At 42.7% G+C, this 19,386-nt stretch overlaps 1 protein-coding gene across 1 annotated transcript in view; it reads left to right on the top strand.

The window, feature by feature from the left end:
• Positions 1-671: 671 nt before the first annotated feature.
• LOC307213917 (uncharacterized protein) overlaps positions 672-19,386 on the top strand; it is a 50,431-nt gene continuing 31,716 nt past the window's right edge. The window contains exons 1-10 of the mRNA XM_079972148.1: positions 672-1,342; positions 2,934-3,153; positions 4,696-4,867; positions 8,123-8,291; positions 9,692-9,757; positions 9,857-9,974; positions 10,710-10,858; positions 12,217-12,360; positions 13,819-13,983; positions 15,892-16,284. Coding sequence (XP_079828274.1) covers positions 1,282-1,342; positions 2,934-3,153; positions 4,696-4,867; positions 8,123-8,291; positions 9,692-9,757; positions 9,857-9,974; positions 10,710-10,858; positions 12,217-12,360; positions 13,819-13,983; positions 15,892-16,284 — 1,657 coding nt within the window. The 5' untranslated portion in view covers positions 672-1,281. The remainder of the gene's footprint in view (positions 1,343-2,933; positions 3,154-4,695; positions 4,868-8,122; positions 8,292-9,691; positions 9,758-9,856; positions 9,975-10,709; positions 10,859-12,216; positions 12,361-13,818; positions 13,984-15,891; positions 16,285-19,386) is intronic.

Genomic DNA, 19,386 nt, shown 5'->3' on the forward strand with positions numbered 1-19,386 from the left:
AGGATTTGCAGAAATAAAGAAACAAAAATGGGAGGTGTGAGGAGGTCAAGGAAATAAATTAAGGAGGAAAGTTTTGTAAAGGTTAAAACTGTTTCCTTTTGGTTTTTTTTCTAAGTGAGTGTATTTTCTTTTTTGATGTTGTTATATTTTTTGTCTTTTGTCTTTTGTATTTTTTTCCTTTTCTCTTTGTAATTCTTAAACTTTGAATAAATATTATATATATATATAAAACCAAACTCTTCCCCCCACCCCAGCCCCCAGAATGGGTCCGGGAGCGAAGGCGAGATTGTGTGCAACCTCGTCTTCGCTCCCGGAGCTTGCTGCTATCTGCAAGCCTTCTGAGCCCGGTGGGAACTCCTGCCGTGCTCCGAAGGCTTGTGGATAGCTGCCTGAAGCCTGGAGAGCGAGAGGGGTCGGTACACACCAACCCCTCTCGCTCTCCAGGCTTTAGCGAAAGCCTGCATTCGCTCCATAGGATGCACACACATTTCCCCTTCATTTTTGGAGGGGACAAAGTGTGTCCTATAGAGCGAAAAATACGGTACTTCTTCCGAGGTAGTGTTTTTCAACCTGGTGCCCTCCAGATGTGTTGGATCACAACTCACACCAGCCCCAGTCTTTGGCTGTGCTGACTGGGGCGGATGCGAGTTAGCTTGGGAAAATCTGCTGTAGAGTATGTGGTCAGGTTCCTGTGTACCTAAACCACTCAGCGAAGAGCTAAGAAATTTCCTGTGTTTCTGTAAATGGGGTTTCAGTAGTCTGTTTTCTTGCTGAAAATGATTGTGGCAATGGTTGAGCTGTTGATGCAGCCTGGAAATTACTGATATATCTCAATTTGTGAATGCATATAGGTATGGCAGAAGCCAAGCTTAACATGAACTTTCAAATAGCCGTTTGCTTGGTGGGGAGTATCACTTTTTAAAAATCCTTTCAACCCTCTGATGTAAATTACACTGAGAGATGGTAACTGGTCTAAGGACACACAAAGGGTCCAGGATCTGAAACCAAATTCATTTCATACACCAGGTGATCAAATAGGGCTCTTTACGAAATGTTTCTTCTTTTACACTACTGATGGCTGGTAGGTAAGTGTAGCTGCGCTAGTAATTTTTGTGGACTTATTTTTGTGGTTTATTTGACTCTCTTCTAAATGCAATAGTCCTAGCATCGGATATGTCATCCTTCCTCCTTTATACATACTGTGAAAATTTTGGCTGTAGCAGAGAATTTTAGAAAGCTATTGCAGACCTGAATATCTTTCCTTTCCTTTGCCAGCAGAAGATGATATCTGTGTTGCAGCTCTTATGCTGGATCTGTCTGGCTTATTCTTCGTCCAGTATTTGTAAGTCAAATTTATGTTTCTTATTTGTTTGTTTGTTTGCTTGCTTTAGCTACACCACGGTGGATGTAATCATACTCCCATCTAGTTTCTCCACAAAGTTACACAAATATAAGTGCCACTTCCATGAGGGGCTGGTTTGTTTGCGTTATTCTGCAGATGCATAGCTCTTACTTTATTTCTCCCTGCTTGCTTAATTACACTGAGAATGCAGTGCATATGAGGGAATATGAAGGCTGTGTCTGTAGTCTGTAGCGCTTCACTTGTGTGTACATGCATCACTAGTTAACCTATAGTCAAGTGATGAACATCCATCACAGTTTTCTATCTCTCCCTCCGCCCACCATGATGTATAAGTCAACTGGGGTTGCAGTTTCTCAAAATGCAGCACTTTTCCCAACAAAAATGGGAAGAGCTGTTCTTAAACCCATTTATTTTTCAAAAAACCTTTTAATTTTATGTTTCATATATACCGTCATACTGGCTGTTGCCTGTATATACTTTGATACTGTAGTGCCTCTTACTTTGCTCAATGAATGCAATATTCAGAGGTGAACTTCTTATGAACCATTCTAGAAAATCTCAAGCAAAATTCCTCTCATCTGAAAACTCTTAAAGAAGCAGCAGATGCGCCAACACTCAAGATTACATTAAATTGCCGTATTTTACATCACCAGCGATTATATTTTGTTTGATAACGAATGGGGTGCGGAATTGGCTTTCTGGGCTCTTCTTTGTGTTTCTGTTAAGAAGCTGAATTGCATTCTCAATTAAATGTTGCCAGTTTTGCATTAAGAACGTATCAGATGTGCATTGCATAGTGTTACGCTTGCATTTCTAAAATTCTGAGAGCTGCGTCGCACAAGCTGTGATTTGCAGATACTCATATATGCACCCCCTCTCCTGACTCAGTAAACTTGACTTCTCTACATGCCCCCCCCCCTCGGCCAATTCCACATTAGGGCTCTGTGGCATTCTCTGTGCCTGCAATCCTAACCCTACTTACTTTGGAGTAAACCTTGCTCCTGAGTAGATGTGGTTAGGATTTCGCTGTTTGGGAATGAAACGGTCAAATAACAATCCTGCCCTTGCAAGGCTGCCCTATCTGTTGCTTGCAGTCTTCCCACGTTCCAGGCTAGCTAGAGGAAGGGAGCCTTTCTCAAAAGCCTCCAGTCAGATTTTCCAGCTGCAGCAGTTGCCAGATAAATAGAAGGAGACAGTTTTCCACCCTGGGTTTGGAGTGGGGAATACAGGGGAAGATGCAGGTAACCTGACAATGCACCACCTCAGATTCAATTGGAGCTGGAGAATGATTTGTGGCACGGAAGTGCTGTTAGTTTCATAATGCATCCGAGCATTCATGGGACAAGTTCATACTACTAGTTGGACGAGTTTGTGCCAGCTAGATAGTAAGTTTGGGCAGGGTTGCTAATTGCAAGGCGCAAGGAAGAAAGGCAAAGTTGGCACAAATGAGTTGGCACACAGTGGAATGATGGGGAGCTGTGTTGTGAATTTTCAAGCTTACTGCAAGTGTGTCTGTTTGCACTAGCAAAGTACACCATTTGTCACATATTATATGCAATTTACTCATTAGGTGTACGCTTAGCGACCAATGTGCGTGCAGGGGAGCCTGGGGTCATCTGCTGTCCGCTGCTGTTTTCCAAACAATCCAATTACTCTGTGACTTGGCACATAAACGGTAGTGATATACCCATAACTACGGATAACTACTCCAGGATCCATCAACGAGGAGACAGGCTTTGGTTTAGCCCTGCAATGATAGAAGACTCCGGATTTTATGAGTGTCGCATTCAGTAAGTTTCTGCAAAGTTTATGGTTTTTTTTCTCAATTGAAAGTAGCTGTTAGGTTCTATAGTTCTGACTTGAGTGAGTTCAGCAACGATAGGGAAACATAAATTTAGAATTTTGCCCGTTTTGTCTTAACAATTTTTGGGGGGCTTCAGTTGTGTAATGTTGAAGTGAGAAGCAATCTGCAGGCTGTGTATAAACCCTGCTGAGACTTCTCTGAAATAAAACATGCATTGGAGTCAACTACATTTCCCCCCCTATGTGTTTAGTAAAATTGATACAGGAGGTAAGTTTTATTTCTCTCCAGTCACTGTAGTTTCTTTAAAGCCTCATGCACACAGTTTGGAGATAACAGGGAACTGTTGCTGAATGCAATCCATGCTCTTTGCTCAGAAGGTAATAATAATAATAATAATAATAATAATAATAATAATAATAATAAATTTTTATTTGTACCCCGCCCGCCCTGGCTGGAGTCAGGCTCAGGGCAGCTACCATCATAAAACTAACACAGTATACAAAGAAGATAAGAACATAAAAACAGGCAATCAATTAATTAAAATACATCGTAAAATTAGTTCAAAGGAAATTAAAATCTGGACAGATGGGAGTCCATGGGTAAAATTAAGAGTGGTTAATATTTTCCAGGGCCAACTGTTACTACTGGTCTTATAAAGGACCTGTGAGCGGGCTAGGAGGCCTCTTTAATGCTTGTTCTTATACAAAAAGAAAAGAATCAGACTGAACCCCAATCAAAGGCCTGGCAGAACAGCTCCGTCTTGCAGGCCCTGCAGAAAGATGCATGATGCAGAGGGATAGGAGAAGGGATTAGCAGGCAGCCATCATGTTTGTATGTGGCTTCAGCCATGATTTGTGAAGTTGGCCATCTGAACATGACCTCAGCCTAATAACCTATCAACCTATAGTTTTCAGGCTATAAAATACAATTCTTGGAAAAAAGAGCAAAATGCAAAAGTAAGTATCTCTGTAAGTGGTGCACAGTGGGGCGACTTTTTTCTGTGCACCCCAAATTCTGCCCCACAGGGTCCACAACGGGAAGCTCTGTTGCACAAGTGGAGGTCTGTAGTGCATGTGAAATGGCAGCACTGGCTACAATCCAATATAAACAAAAGGATCATTTTTGTTTCCCCCCAGTAATTTTTTTAGAACTGTTACATCATGTTATTCCAGCTAATTCTGGCATTTTATGAACACCATGAAACCAAACCTCCTGGCCACAATGTTGCCTCTTAAGCCATCCCTTACACATTTTTATATTCTGTCCTTCATTTATTTTCTTCTTCTACTTCCTGGAACAACAAACTAACAATAAACAGCCAGACACTTCTAGAGTATTATTATTTTGAGTTGGTTCTTGTCTGCTGAATTGTGATCCAATTCCACATCTTACTATTCTAAAAAGTGCACCCAGATCTGGTTATTCTCATGATGTTTTTCTAATCATTAAATGCTAATATAATGCCAGTATCCTGTGGGTATCTCTTAATAATTAATAGATGTACTGATATCCCTTTTTTTCATAACAGAAATTCAACAAGAGATAGGAAGGAGCTCCGTGTTTTCAAGAACGATGATGGTTTATGCTTTAATAGAAATTACGTTTATCCACAAAGAATACATTTGCAGAATACTGGAAAGCTAAAGTGTCCCGACCTCCAGAATTTTGAAAGTGAAAGGACTCCACTTCAGTGGTCCAAGGTTGGTGTCTTTCTGTGTGATAACAGCCTTTTGAATGTTTTATCTTATTGGCGGTATCTTTTTTTCCTAAATCAGAGGTGGGGAACCACATTCAGGTGGTGGGCCATATTTGGTTGTGGAGAACCTTCTGTGGGTCTTGCATGAAACATTACAATTTAAAAGACACAGCACAAAAACTAGGAGGAGGAAGGCAGCAAACTAAAGCACTAGATATAGGCAATCAAGTTCCAACAACAACCAGCTGAAATAGGAATAGTTTAAGGCAGGGGTTGGGGAAGCTTTGACCCCTTAGGTGTTGGTGAATTGCTGCTCCCATCATCCCTGGCTATTGCTTATGTTTGCTGGGGTTGATGTGAGTTTGTAGTGTAACAACATCTGGAGGGCCAAAGGTTCCTCGTACCTGGTTTAAGGAAAAGATGAGCCAAACGTTGCTGATGTCTCAGTAGGGCCAGTGGGATAGTCCTGCTTCCCTTCTCTCCCTCTGCTGGTGAGAGATGGCATGGTTGTTGCTGGATGAGCAATTCATACTGTTTTCTGATACAAACTTCAAAATATGGTACATGTGGCTTTTGGCTTTTTGTGCTGCATGTTGGAATAGTTGGCGATAGGCCAGGGGGGTTAGTGGGAATGGGGATAATTTGCCTACTTAATAATAATAATAATAGTAATAATAATAATTTTTATTTATATCCCGCCCTCCCCAGCCGAAGCCGGGCTCAGGGCGGCTAACAACAATCAAATAATCCAACATTCTAAAAACATTTCATTATAAAAATTAATTAAAATCAAATTGATGGCAACCGTTAAGCAAAATCCTGTGCAGATTGCCAGAGGAGGGAGTCAGGCTGCGCCCTGAGCAAAGGCCTGGTGGAACAGCTCTGTTTTGCAGGCCCTGCAGAAAGATGTCAAGTCCCGCAGGGCCCTAGTCTCTTGTGACAGAGCGTTCCACCAGACTGGAGCCGCAGCCGAGAAAGCCCTGGCTCTAGTTGAGGCCAGCCTAACCTCTCTGTGGCCTGGGACCTTCAGGATGTTTTTATTTGCAGACCGTAAGTTCCTCTGTGGGACATACCAGGAGAGGCGGTCCCGGAGGTACAAGGGTCCTAGGCCGTATAGGGCTTTAAAGGTTAAAACCAGCACCTTAAACCTGATCCTGTACTCCACCGGGAGCCAGTGCAGCTGGTATAGTACCGGATGAATGTGATCTCGCAGCGAAGACCCCATAAGGAGTCTTGCCGCGGTATTCTGCACCCGCTGGAGTTTCTGGGTCAGTCTCAAGGGCAGCCCCACGTAGAGCGAGTTACAATAATCCAGTCTGGAGGTGACCGTCGCGTGGATCACAGTGGCTAGGTCAGGGCGAGAGACTGCTTAGCTTGGCGGAGATGAAAAAATGCCACCTTTGTTATAGCTGTAATCTGCGCCTCCATAGAGAGGGAGGTATCTAAGATTACACCCAAACTCTTAACGAATGGTGCTGGCACTAATTGCAACCCCGCAAGAGATGGGAGTTGCCCCCTCAATCCCATATCGTCCCGTCCCAGCCAGAGGACCTCTGTCTTCGAAGGATTTAACTTCAACCAGCTCCCACGTAACCATCCAGCCACAGCTTCCAGACATCTGGTCAGTGTGTCTGGGGCCGAGTCAGGATGGCCATCCATCAACAGATAGTTGGGTGTCATCGGCATATTGATGGCAACCCAGCCCAAAACTCCGGACAAGCTGGGCGAGGGGGCGCATAAAGATGTTAAAAAGCATTGGGAAGAGTATCGCACCCTGAGGCACTCCACACACCAAGGAGTGGCGCGATGACAATTCCCCCCCAAGCGCCACCCTCTGTCCCCGACCAGAGAGAAACGAGCGCAGCCATTGAAGGACTGTGCCCTGGATCCCCACGTCGGCAAGGCGGTGGTCCAGGAGTTTGTGATCGACCATGTCGAAGGGTGCTGACAGGTCTAGAAGAATCAGCAGCCCCGACCCGCCTCGATCCAGCTGCCTGTGGAGATCATACTTTCCCCTTCTATGCTTTAAACATGGACTGTGGGAACCTGTTCACTGTTGTGGGGATTTTCTTTAGTTTGTTTTGGAGAAATGGGTATGTTGCTTTGGGGATGATTTTGATGGCCTCTCTCCCAAGTGGACCCATTGTTTTGTCTCGTCTTCTTGAATATACGGGATTATGTGGTGTACTTGGTTGGTGATATAATATGATTCTATGTTGGGGATTCCCCATCCTCCTTCGGAGGAGGGGAGGTACAGGTACTTGGGGCTTATTCTTGGCTTTTTGTGTGAGAAAATAAATGAGTGCAGTTTTTTCTCTATTTTGTCTGAGAGGGTGAAATTGGTGTTGTTCCATTTCCTCAAGTCTCTGTTGATTTGTCACCACAGGGACTTGTAATTGTGGAGGTATAGTTTGTTGAGGTTTCTGGTTATTTGAACCACTAGGTACCTGAAGCCTGGGAAGGTTCTGAACCCACTCCATGAATGATAATGTTGTTGTTGTTTAGTCGTTTAGTCGTGTCCGACTCTTCGTGACCCCATGGACCAGAGCATGCCAGGCACTCCTGTCTTCCACTGCCTCCCACAGTTTGGTCAGACTCATGTTTGTAGCTTCGAGAACACTGTCCAACCATCTCGTCCTCTGTCGTCCCCTTCTCCTTGTGCCCTCCATCGTTCCCAACATCAGGGTCTTTTCCAGGGAGTCTTCTCTTCTCATGAGGTGGCCAAAGTATTGGAGCCTCAGCTTCACAATCTGTCCTTCCAGTGAGCACTCAGGGCTGATTTCCTTAAGAATGGAGAGGTTTGATCTTCTTGAAATCCATGGGACTCTCAAGAGTCTCCTCCAGCACCAGAATTCAAAAGCATCAATTCTTCGGCGATCAGCCTTCTTTATGGTCCAGCTCTCACTTCCATACATCACTACTGGGAAAACCATGGCTTTAACTATACGGACCTTTGTCGGCAAGGTGATGTCTCTGTTTTTTAAGATGCTGTCTAGGTTTCTCATTGCTTTTCTCCCAAGAAGCAGGCGTGAATGATAAGAATACCTTGCTAATAATACCTTTTGTGCATGGAGATAAATCCTTATTTGCAACTCTCCGTTCCCTCCCAACAGTTGTCCTTAGCTTTGTGAGTCTACATTCTGTGGATTACATTTCTCCGCTTTTTATTGTGCCAGTCTGTGTTTGGGTTCTGTAAATGAACTAAGTTTGTTGCCTTCAGCTTTTAATAATATTTTTCTTGCCTCTTTTTATATTTCAGGCATGCACTCCTGGATTACCTGAAGATGGGAGATTTAGCCATTTTGAGGATTTCCTTGCAATTAAAAATGCAACGGAGAAAGACAAAGGAGTGTATATATGCCAGCTGACATACACCTATCTGGGAAGACAATTGAATGTATCTCGTGCCATTAATCTAACTCTTTTTGGTAAGTTTGTGTAAGAGGGAAGCAGGGAAAGACCACCTCCCAGCCTGCTCTGGCTAGACTTTCCCTCCCCACTCCTACCAGTTCCGTTACAGCTGGTCCATTAGGGCAAATGGGACACTGTCCTACTAATTCAGCCTTCATTCCCTTAAGACCACCTGCCTTCCTTCTTCTCTGCATCCAGACCACATCCTCTGCTCCCTCCTCCTTAATCTCAGGGTTGACATTTCTTAGCAGGGGAGGATGGGGACAAACAGAATTTGTTGGCATTGCCTGTCATTGGCTTGTGGTTTTACCTACTGTTGGCCTTCATCCCTTCTGCTCCCTCAGTCCCAATGGGAGCTAGCTGACATTGTACAAGTCCACGTATCAGCAAATAAGAAAACTATTCCTTTTTGCCAGCTGCCCTGCGTCAAGAACCCTGATGACATCTTACATGCAGATATTTGTGGGGCTTTTAAAATGTAGTTTAGTTTTATTTGTAAAATGCTTTGGAAGAGTTTATATCCTGAAAGATGGGGTATAAAGAAGTTAATATATATATTTGCTTCTTGATACTTTATTGGTTAGGTCTGCCACATCTCCGAGTTTTCCTGAAAATACTATTGGTAAGCTACAGAATGTAGGTTATCTAATAATATCACAAATGCATCATAAATGCATTGTTAAGACAAACGTGATTTGTTCCAGAACAGCACTGGGCAAGATCATATTTTTGTTTTTGTATTCTTTTGTCCTTTTACTCCCATGCTGCTTCTGGATCTGTTGAACACTTAAAGTGGTATTTGACTCTGGCCGCTTTTGGAGTTAATGTATGGTTAAGCGTATCTATGTTAGGTTTCAAAAGTCCGTCTTTTCTAGAGAGGAGTCTTGAATCTTAACGAAAAGTATTGTGACATAAATGTGCAGAACGTTTGCATCAAGATAGTCTGATTTTGTTCATAGTCTGATTAATAGCATTAATAGCATTTGTGATGTACTTGCATGTAATGTCCGGTCAAGATACAAATATTTTGAATTGTAGCCAGCAATTACACAAGTGAAGGCAGTTTGCACCAATCAGTCTCCCACCCCCTGCAGTTCCTTGAAAAATCCCCTTCAGAGGGTTGTCTGGGAAGGCTTTTCAGGAGGTGAAGGGGAAGATTGGTTGTGCAAGCTGCCATCTGTTGGTTCAACCACTAGGTATAAACCTTTGTTTCTAGGCTGCCAATAAATGTTTTACTTGTATCTGGATATGCACCATGAAGCGGCTTTTTCCAATGAGTAGTGAAATAAATGGTTACTAATGGACGACAGTCCGCAGTAACAAGAAAATAATAACAAGAACTTCCTAGCAGAGCAACGTGTAATAGATTGTGCAACGATGATTTGTTGTTTCTGTTAACACTTCTTTCCATTGTTAGCGCCTCCGAAGAGAATACCGCTGGACATCATTTATCCAAACAATAATTCAGTTGAAGTAGAACTTGGTAAGCAACTACTGCACTTAATATGAAACTATTTTTTCATGGTCCTAAACTACATCCTAACAGTTTCTGTTATTTGCAATTATTCTTTCATGTTTTTAGGGTCCAGTATTGCCGTGACTTGTAATGCCTCGTCAGGTATTTGGGATGAACCATATGTATCCTGGAACCTTGAGGATAACTCTACTCGGGATTTAAAAGCAACACTCACCCAGTCTCTGTAAATACTAACTCAGTTTCCTTTGGTCTTTGGAATTAGGACAAGTTGGGGGTTACTTGATGGGACTAGACATTGAAATCATTGTAAGGCGGCATGGTATCTAATATGGTGCTTTCCAAATGTTGTGGACAGTGTCGCCCGACCAATTATCAAGGATTAATTTTATCATTATTATTATACTTTTATTTATACTCTGCCTGTTTTCCCCTGAGAGGGAAATACAGGTGGCATACAGGTAAAAATAAGAACAGCTAAAAACATATTTAAAAAAAACAACCATTAAAAACAATTAAGCATTGTTAGAATATATATTCTATTAAAATCAAACAGCTAATTACAATAAAAAAACAGCATGGCACCACAGCTCTTTCATTAAAAGCAGTCAATTCCCAATTCCCTTGTTGGAACAAGGAAGTAGTCACCTGATGGCAGAAGGATAACAAGAAGGGAACCAGTCTAATGTCTCTAGGGAGGGAGTTGCAAAGTCTGGGAGCAGTCACTAAGAAGGCCGTCTTCTGTGTAATTTGGATACTGGTATGATTCATAGTGAAACTGAAGGAACGTGGCTTTTTGCTGAAACCAGGAAATTTAATAATTCCCCTCAGCATTTAAGCACAGTTTCTCTATCTTTAATCCTTGTAGCTTTGTTCAAGAAAAGTGTGACACAACATTATACAAATCAGCTCTGTTAAACTTTCATGTTTCTTATTTTTTCCTGCATTTTTATGCCACCAGGTATAGGTCACCTAATGGAGAACTTCAGCTAGTGAGACAAAAGTTTAATATTTCTGTAGTGAAACCTAAACACTACCAAAAATACTTCTGCACTGTATGGTCTATTAGAACTGCTCCAAGAGTTGTATACATCATGCTAAAACCTCCAGGTAAGTTTTTTATGTATAAGATGGTATCATGCAGCCTCATGTTGTGTGGTTTTCTGTTGTACACACAGCTAGTGCAACAAGTGAAGGGACAAAGCAAGCATCAGAAACACGCTTGATAACATTTGTTTTAGAATTTTTTTAAAGAAATGCTTCTATTTGGGCAGGCGATATTACGGGAAACAATTGTAGTCATGGGTGTCCACAGGAATTTTTCTGGGGTGGTGGAAGTCAAATGCTGAAAGCATTTAGGGATGCGGGTGGCGCTGTGGGTTAAACCACAGAGCCTAGGACTTGTCGATCAGAAGGTCGGCAATTCGAATCCCCGCGACGGGGTGAGCTCCCGTTGCTCGGTCCCTGCTCCTGCCCACCTAGCAGTTTGAAAGCATGTCAAAGTACAAGTAGATAAATAGGTACCACTCTGGTGGGAAGGTAAATGGTGTTTCCGTGTGCTGCTCTGGTTTGCCAGAAGCGGCTCAGTCATGCTGGCCACATGACCCGGAAGCTCATAAGTCGAGAGGCTGGAGACATCCAATGAAGCTGAACATTAGAAGATTCAAGACAGAGAAAAGACAACTATTCACACATAGTTAAACTAAGGGACGCGGGTGGCACTGTGGGTTAAACCACTGAGTCTTGGGCTTGCCGGTCGGAAGGTCGGCGGTTCGAATCCCCGTGACGGGGTGAGCTCCCGTTGCTTCGTCCCTGCTCCTGCCAACCTAGCAGTTCGAAAGCATGCCAGTGCAAGTAGATAAATAGGTACCACTCTGGCGGGAAGGTAAACGGCGTTTCCATGCGCTGCTCTAGTTCGCCAGAAGCAGCTTAGTCATGCTGGCCACATGACCTGGAAGCTGTACGCCGGCTCCCTCGGCCAGTAAAGCGAGATGAGCGCCGCAACCCCAGAGTTGGCCACGACTGGACTGAATGGTCAGGGGTACCTTTACCTTTACCTAAACTATGGAACCTGCTTCTACAGGAGGCAGTGATGACCACCAAGCAGGATGGCTTAAAAGGAGGATTAGACAAATTCATGGAGAAGAGGACCATCAGGGGTTACTAGCCATGATTGCCATTCTTTGCCTTTGCAGTTGGATTCAACAGTGCTTCTGAATACCAGTTGCTGCAAACACAGAAGGGGAGAGTGCTCAAGGGCTTGACTCCTGCTTGCAAGTTTTCCCACCGGCATTTGGTTGGCCACTGTGAGAACAGGATGCTGGACTGGGTGGGCCATTGGCCTGATCCAGAGTCCTCTTCTTATGTGGGCACAAACTTCTTATGCAATCTGTCACCATGACACTGTGCACCATTGTTTATTCGCCTCGCTTTTTTTTTAACTTCTTGTTTTACCTTTGCCAATACAGCTCGCAACTTTCAGGGTTATTTGATTGGAGGTCTTGTTTCCTCGCTCCTTGTTATACTGGCAGTTCTGCTCATCTACAAGTTTTTCAAAGTTGACATTGTGCTTTGGTATCGGGAGTCCTGCCAGGTTCTTCTCGGTAAGGGAGGTAAGTTTGCTGCTGTATTTTCAATAGCTTGATGCCATCTAGTGGTCAATGAGAAATAAAAGGGTTTCTCCTCCCCATCATTTAAAATTTTTGTTGTACAGTGGTACCTCAGGTTACAGATGCTTCAGGTTACACACTCCGCTAACCCAGAAATAGTACCTCAGGTTAAGAACTTTGCTTCAGGATGAGAACAGAAATTGCGTGGCGGCGGCAGGAGGCCCCATTAGCTAAAGTGGTACCTCTGGTTAAGAACAGTTTCAGGTTAAGAATGGACCTCCAGAACGAATTAAGTTCTTAACCCGAGGTACCACTGTACAGTGTACTTTGGTTCTCAAACTTAATCTGTTCTGGAAGCCCATTCCAAAACCAAAATGTTCCAAAACCAAGGCGTGCTTTCCCATAAAAAGTAATGCCAAATGAATTAATTTGTTCCAGACTTTTAAAAAACAACCCCTAAAACAGCAATTTAACATGAATTTTACTATCTATTGTGACCATTGATCCATAAAATGAAAGCAATAAATGTACTGCAGTGACACAGTCAATCAATAAATCAGTAACTGAACTGGGTTCCACACAGTCACAAAAACAAAACAAAAAAGCCGCAAAAAACAAAAATGCAAAATAAATAGCAAAAACAGACAGAGCTCATTGTTACACTCAAAATGGAAGTGTGGCACTCAAATTGGAAGCGTAACACTCAAAATGGAGCACGTTTGGCTTCTGAAAATAGTTCACAAACTGGAACACTTACTTCCAGGTTTGCAGTGTTTGGGTTCTATGTTTTTTGTGTACCAAGGCGTTTGAGAACCAAGGTACCACTGTAACAAGGAGTCAATACTTGCAGGCTTCCATGAGGGATTATGTTTCACTCGCCATTTCTGTCTATGCTTTTTATAAAAAGGAGGGATTGGAATGCTTTGCCTAGTTTCAGCTGAGAGGCCATGATAGTATAGCAACCCTTATCATACAGCTGTGGTCGTCCAGACCTTGTTGGAATGCAGCTCCCATGACTGACCATTGGCTATGCTTGCTGTTCAGCAACATCTAGAAGACCATGCATATGTTTAATAAGAAGCAGATACTTCTTCTTCTTCTTTTTTTTAAGTACCCTGACTCTGGACCTTTGATCTTAAATCTTTTGGGATACTGAGTAATTTTGATTTCATTGGTATTATTTGTCTCTTGGTCCTTTTAACAGCTAATGGTATAAAAAAAGATATGTGAAAATTTCTCAGACTTGTTGGAAGCCACCCAGAGTAGCTGGGGCAACCCAGTCCAGTGGGCAGGGTACAACTAATAAATAAACGTTTCTATTTATTTATTTATTTGATATAGTCAAACACATAGTGGTGGTTCACACACTAAGTCTCCAGCAACAGGAAAGAATGAGATATTGTTTCCTTTAGGAAAACTTAGAAAGCACAATGTTTTAAAACTACATTTTCCTTTCTCTAGTTTCAGACGGGAAGCTCTACGATGCGTATGTGTTGTATCCCAAAAATTTAGCGAACTGTGCATATTCATCTGATATCTTTGTCCTGAAAGCATTGCCTGAAGTCTTAGAAAATCAATGTGGCTATAAGCTCTTTATATGTGGAAGGGATGATCTGCCAGGGCAAGGTATGTATATTAAAGAAGTGTGTTTACATTTGATAGAGCATTGTTCGGAGACAAACTCCGTGGTAAACTCCTTGAAATTATGATTGTATCTCAGCTGCTTGCAGAAGGTCCTTGGCGATCTCGATTTAAAAAGATCAGATACATACAAGCTATGGTCCTGAAGCAAGGTCTGAGGGCATACATTATTCAGCCACCTTGCTGAAGCTAAGCAGGCTTGGTTATGGTCAGTGCCTGGATGGGAAACCACTTAGGTACCCATCGCATGCCACTTTATTTACTTCACTTTAAAAGCTGGGGGCCATGCTCAACCATGTGTGGGTTAGAGCCCATACTTTGCATGCAGAAGGTCCCAGTTTCCATCTTTGGCAGTTCCATGTAGGCTAAGATTGCTGAAAACCTGGAGAGCTACTGCCAGCATAGACAAGACTGAGCTAATTGGACTAACGGCTTGACTCTGTATACAGCAGTCTCGTGTGTAGATTTAAATGTGTATATGGTTTTCCTCCACATTTGTGGTTCTAGATCATCATAATGCCCACCCCAATCCCTTCTCAATAATTGTTTCAGGCCTTTTCCTTGACCCACTTTCTTCCTTTTTCTTGACATTTCATCTCGCTTCTTGGATATTTCAGTGATAATCCCTCTGCCTTCTCTTGTGTCTCTCTGACCTCTACCTTTGGACAGACACTTTCATGTACTGCCTTGAGGACACCCTTTTGTCTTCACTTTAAAAAAAAGGGTTCTGTCCCTGACCTCTCGGCTGTGGAATTCCCCCGCCTAAATACCACTTTGTCTTAACCTTCAACAATGTTGTCCACTCTGCTTGTAACACCATCTGGTTATTTTCTTACCCATGCATTTCATACATCATTTCTTCTTCTGCTTTCCCTCTCCTGTGTCAGTCTGAGTGGGAAATACATAGCTTCTTCTGAGGGTTACCTGTCAGGTAAGAATTGTCAATACTGGCTGTTCTACCTGCCATAAGGATCAGGGACAAAGAAAATGAGGACTAAGGCTCGGTTTGCATAATTGACTGCTATAATAATACAGTGGTACCTCGGGTTAGGAACGCGGGTGGCGCTGTGGGTTAAACCAAGGAGCCTAGGACTTGCCGATCAGAAGGTCGGCGGTTTGAATCCCCGCAATGGGGTGAGCTCCTGTTGCTCGGTCCCAGCTCCTGCCAACCTAGCAGTTCGAAAGCACTTCAAAGTACAAGTAGATAAATAGGTACCGCTCCGGTGGGAAGGTAAACAGTGTTTCCGTGTGCTGCTTTGGTTTGCCAGAAGCGGCTTAGTCATGTTGGCCACATGACCCGGAAGCTGTTTGCCAGCTCACTCGGCCAATAAAGCGAGATGAGCGCTGCAACCCCAGAGTCGGCCACAACTGGACCTAATGGCCCAGGGTCCCATAACCTTTACCTTACCTCAGGTTAAGAACTTAATTCATTCTGGAGGTCCATTCTTAACCTGAAACTGTTCTTAACCTGAGGTACCACTTTAGCTGATGGCTGATAGCTGTTCTCACCCTGAGGCAAAGTTCTTAACTCGAGGTAGTATTTCTGGGTTGGCAGCTTCTGTAACATGAAGCGTCTGTAACCCGAGATGGTATAATAATAATAATAATAATAATAATAATAATAATAATAATAATAATAAAATAATTTATTTATACCCCGCCCATCTGGCTGGGTTTCCCCAGCCACTCTGGGTGGCTTCCAACAAAATATTAAAATACAGTAGTCCGTCAGACATTAAAAGCTTCCCTAAACAGGGCTGCCTTCAGATGTCTTTTCCTGAATTAGATGTTTCTTCATTAAAACTAAACAGTCTTAATGTTTAATTTATAAACATATTTAGTTGTACATATGATTCCTTAGTTAACCTATACTGATGCTTCCTTTACATGCAGCGGTGGTCAACGTTGCTGACGAAACTCTGAAGCAATGCAGAAGAGTGATCATCGTGTTGGTACCGGATTCATCCTGCTTCAGCACGCAGAGACTGACCTCTGAGCATGAAATTGCGGTGTACAGCGCTCTTATTCGGGATGGAGTTAAAGTGATACTGATTGAGCTGGATAAAATAAAAGACTATGACAACATGCCAGAATCATTAAAATACCTTAAACAAAAACATGGAGTGCTCAGGTGGGAAGAAGGCCTTTCGGAGAAATCTCAAAGGGCATCAACAAAGTTTTGGAAAAATGTACGGTACCAAATGCCAGCCAGCCGGAGACCACCTTCCTCGGAGTTTCATTTGCTGCCAGTACTTTTTAACTCTTCTTGGATACCAGAAGGGTCATAACAAGACCACACATGCACTGTTCTCTTGAACATCTTCAAACAAGGGGTGCAAGGCATGGTTCTAGGTGTGCTGCATGAATAACCCCAGAAAGCAGCTGTTGAGAGTTGCGGTCCCTAGGAATGTCTACTTTTGGTCACTTGGGAAGAGCCTTCTCTACCAGGATGCGATCAGCCATAGACCTAGGAAGTTTCTGGTTTGGTTCAGTGAGTTTCTTGGACAAATCGCAAAATGTGAATGCTTGAGCCAAAAATTGTTTTACAGAGGAAGGAAGCGAATGTGAAGGAAACTGTGTTTCCCCCTCCCATGTGCAGACTTTATACGTAGTCAGGTTTTAACCTGAAACATAAGGGCTCACTTGGAACAGCTTAAATAGCTGCTTCATTTGTCCAATACTTGTTCGTTCCCCTTTTAAAGGATAATTCCATATACTATGCATATTATTACGGTATCTCCCAAGGAGAAAAACAGTAAGAGAGCACCATATTTTTGGGGTGGATTGTCTTACCAGTGAGCAGATGCAAAAGCAAGTGTGAATTCTCTGTGATTTATTCACATTTTAATTAAATTGCACATTTAATTAATGCAGCAAAAAAAAAAAATCATATTTGTGACTTTAAGTGAAGTTATTAGATGGTAATTATTTTTTTACACTTCTGAAAAGATTATTTGCATGAAGTTTCAAAATGGCCAAACATTTGCAGACTCATGAGCACTTTACCTGTATCTCTATGATATGTAATGTTTCACATTATTTTTAGAGGCTGCGTGGAAGCCCAGATTTGACGTTTTAAATCTCAACCAAATATGTAAGACTAGAAAGTGGCATCAACTTTTTTTTGTACAACTGTGTAATTATTTCTATAGGTGAAATAATTTTGTTGTAATTATGTAATAATTCATTTAACTTGCACAATACATTGATTCCTATGAAATTTTTATATCTGTCTCTATTGTGGATGGTTTTGCGAAGCCCACATCTGAAGCATTGTTGAGGAAGAAAGCACCTGAGCAGCTATATCAGTTAGAAAACCAGAGAGGATGTTTTAGAGCTAATTGTCTAATTAACAAGATGCCATTCACCCAAGAGTTCTTTTAAAAACCGAAATGAGATATAGCCAACAAAAAAAGGGCAGTTGGTTGCAGAACTCTAGCTACTTTGCAATCCTCCAGGAAAGAGATAAGGTAACATCAATTTTAAGCAATCCATTAGACCTGTCAAAAGCTGACCGTTGTCCCACAGCCATGATCATTAATGCCTTGTTGACATCAAGGCTGGGCAACTCTTAACACACATTCTGTGGATTTGCCTTTGAAAATACTTTAGAAACTTGTCCGAAATGTGGCAGTTAAAGTTTTAACTTCTTGTTGTTGCTGGGTTTTTTTTTTTAAAAAAAGGTATACGGCTATTTATTTATTTAGAGTATATTTATTCTACCTTTTGGCTTTACATAATAATAATAATAATAATAATAATAATAATAATAATATATATATATATATATATATATATATATATATATATATATATATATACCCCGCCCATCTGGCTGAGTTTCCCCAGCCACTCTGGGTGGCTCCCAATCAAGTGTTAAAAACAGTACAGCATTAAATATTAAAAACTTCCCTGAACAGGGCTGCCTTCAGATGTCTTTTAAAGATAGGATAGCTGCTTATTTCCTTCACATCTGAAGGGAGGGTGTTCCACAGGGCAGGCGCCACTACCGAGAAGGCTCTCTGTCTGGTTCCCTGTAACCTCACTTCTCGCAATGAGGGAACCACCAGAAGGCCCTCGGTGCTGAATCTCAGTGTCCGGGCTGAACGATGGGGGTGGAGATGCTCCTTCAGGTATGCAGGACCGAGGCCGTTTAGGGGTTTAAAGGTCAGCACCGTCTTCCGGGTTGGTGCCATCGCCGAATGGCGGACTCCCTCCGAGCTCTGGAGGGAGCCTGCTCGGCAGGGGCTGGGTTCTACCGCGCCGGCGACGCGGGGACCCTCAAAAACCATGGGCGCTGAAACCCATGGGCATGGTGACTCGGCGGGCACCGTTTGCGTCCCCCCCGACCCGCGAAGGAGCCTTTTTAAAGGCTGCGGAGTGGGTGACAGGGGGGGGGGGTGGTGCTGTGAGTCCTCCGCTTCCCCTGCCGAGCGAAGCCGCATGCCATTCGACGGAGAGCGCTGACTTCTTCCATTGAAAATTTGGACTTTAAAAGAATAACCCGTGAGTATTTGGAACTTGGATTAAAAAAGGGGAAAAATTCTTTTTAAATTCGGAGCGAGCGGGGGAGGTGCAAAAAGGAAGTCAGCCTCCCCCCTGTTGTAGAGGAGCTAAAGCAAAGGATTTGACAACTAAGATCGAGTGCAACCTTTTTTTGATAAAATTATTAACTTCGCGATGGAAAATTATAAGACTGGGCTGGAGGAGAAAAGTGGAATGTGAATTAAAAGGCAATCCCCCCCCGGAAACCCCGGGAGCGATCCATAAGAGCGCCGGAAGAGGAGAAATAGAGGTTTTGACAGCTGTCAAAGGAGCTGTCAAAGCGGAAGAACAAAAAGAGAACTTTGTTACGAGGACTTTGCTGGTCACATTTGTTACAAATTGGATATAAATTGTTTAAAACAAGGAATAATAAGTTACTTTGACTGTTGGGTGTGATCGGGAAGGAAACTGAGCTACTATAATCCCTCTAGAGGAGCTGTGGGACACTACAAGTATTGTTGGCATCGAATTTGAATAGGACTTTTTATCTCCTGGGAAACTGCAGAAATGGAACACTATTTTGTCTACAGAGGTCTACACACTAAAGGAGACAATAGATTTATCTACTGAAGAATGGAAGGGACTTGACGTAATGTTTTGTTCCTGAATAACAAAGCCTCTGCAGAGGAATTAGAAGCTTTTTGGAATTAGAACATTTGTGCAGGAGAGCAGGAAAAAAAAAAAAAAAAAAAGAGGAGGAGAGAGAACAACAAGAACAACAAGAATAACAAGAACTGGACAAAGTTGGAAGGTAGACTCCTTCCAAGATTGGACATGTGAAATCAAAGATGACCAAAAGACAGCAAAGACTAATAAAAAGACGGCAAAGCGGACTGGTGAAGG

This window comes from Podarcis cretensis (genome assembly GCF_951804945.1).
Source record: "Podarcis cretensis genome assembly, chromosome: 4".
In the NCBI taxonomy this organism is placed as follows: domain Eukaryota; kingdom Metazoa; phylum Chordata; class Lepidosauria; order Squamata; family Lacertidae; genus Podarcis; species Podarcis cretensis.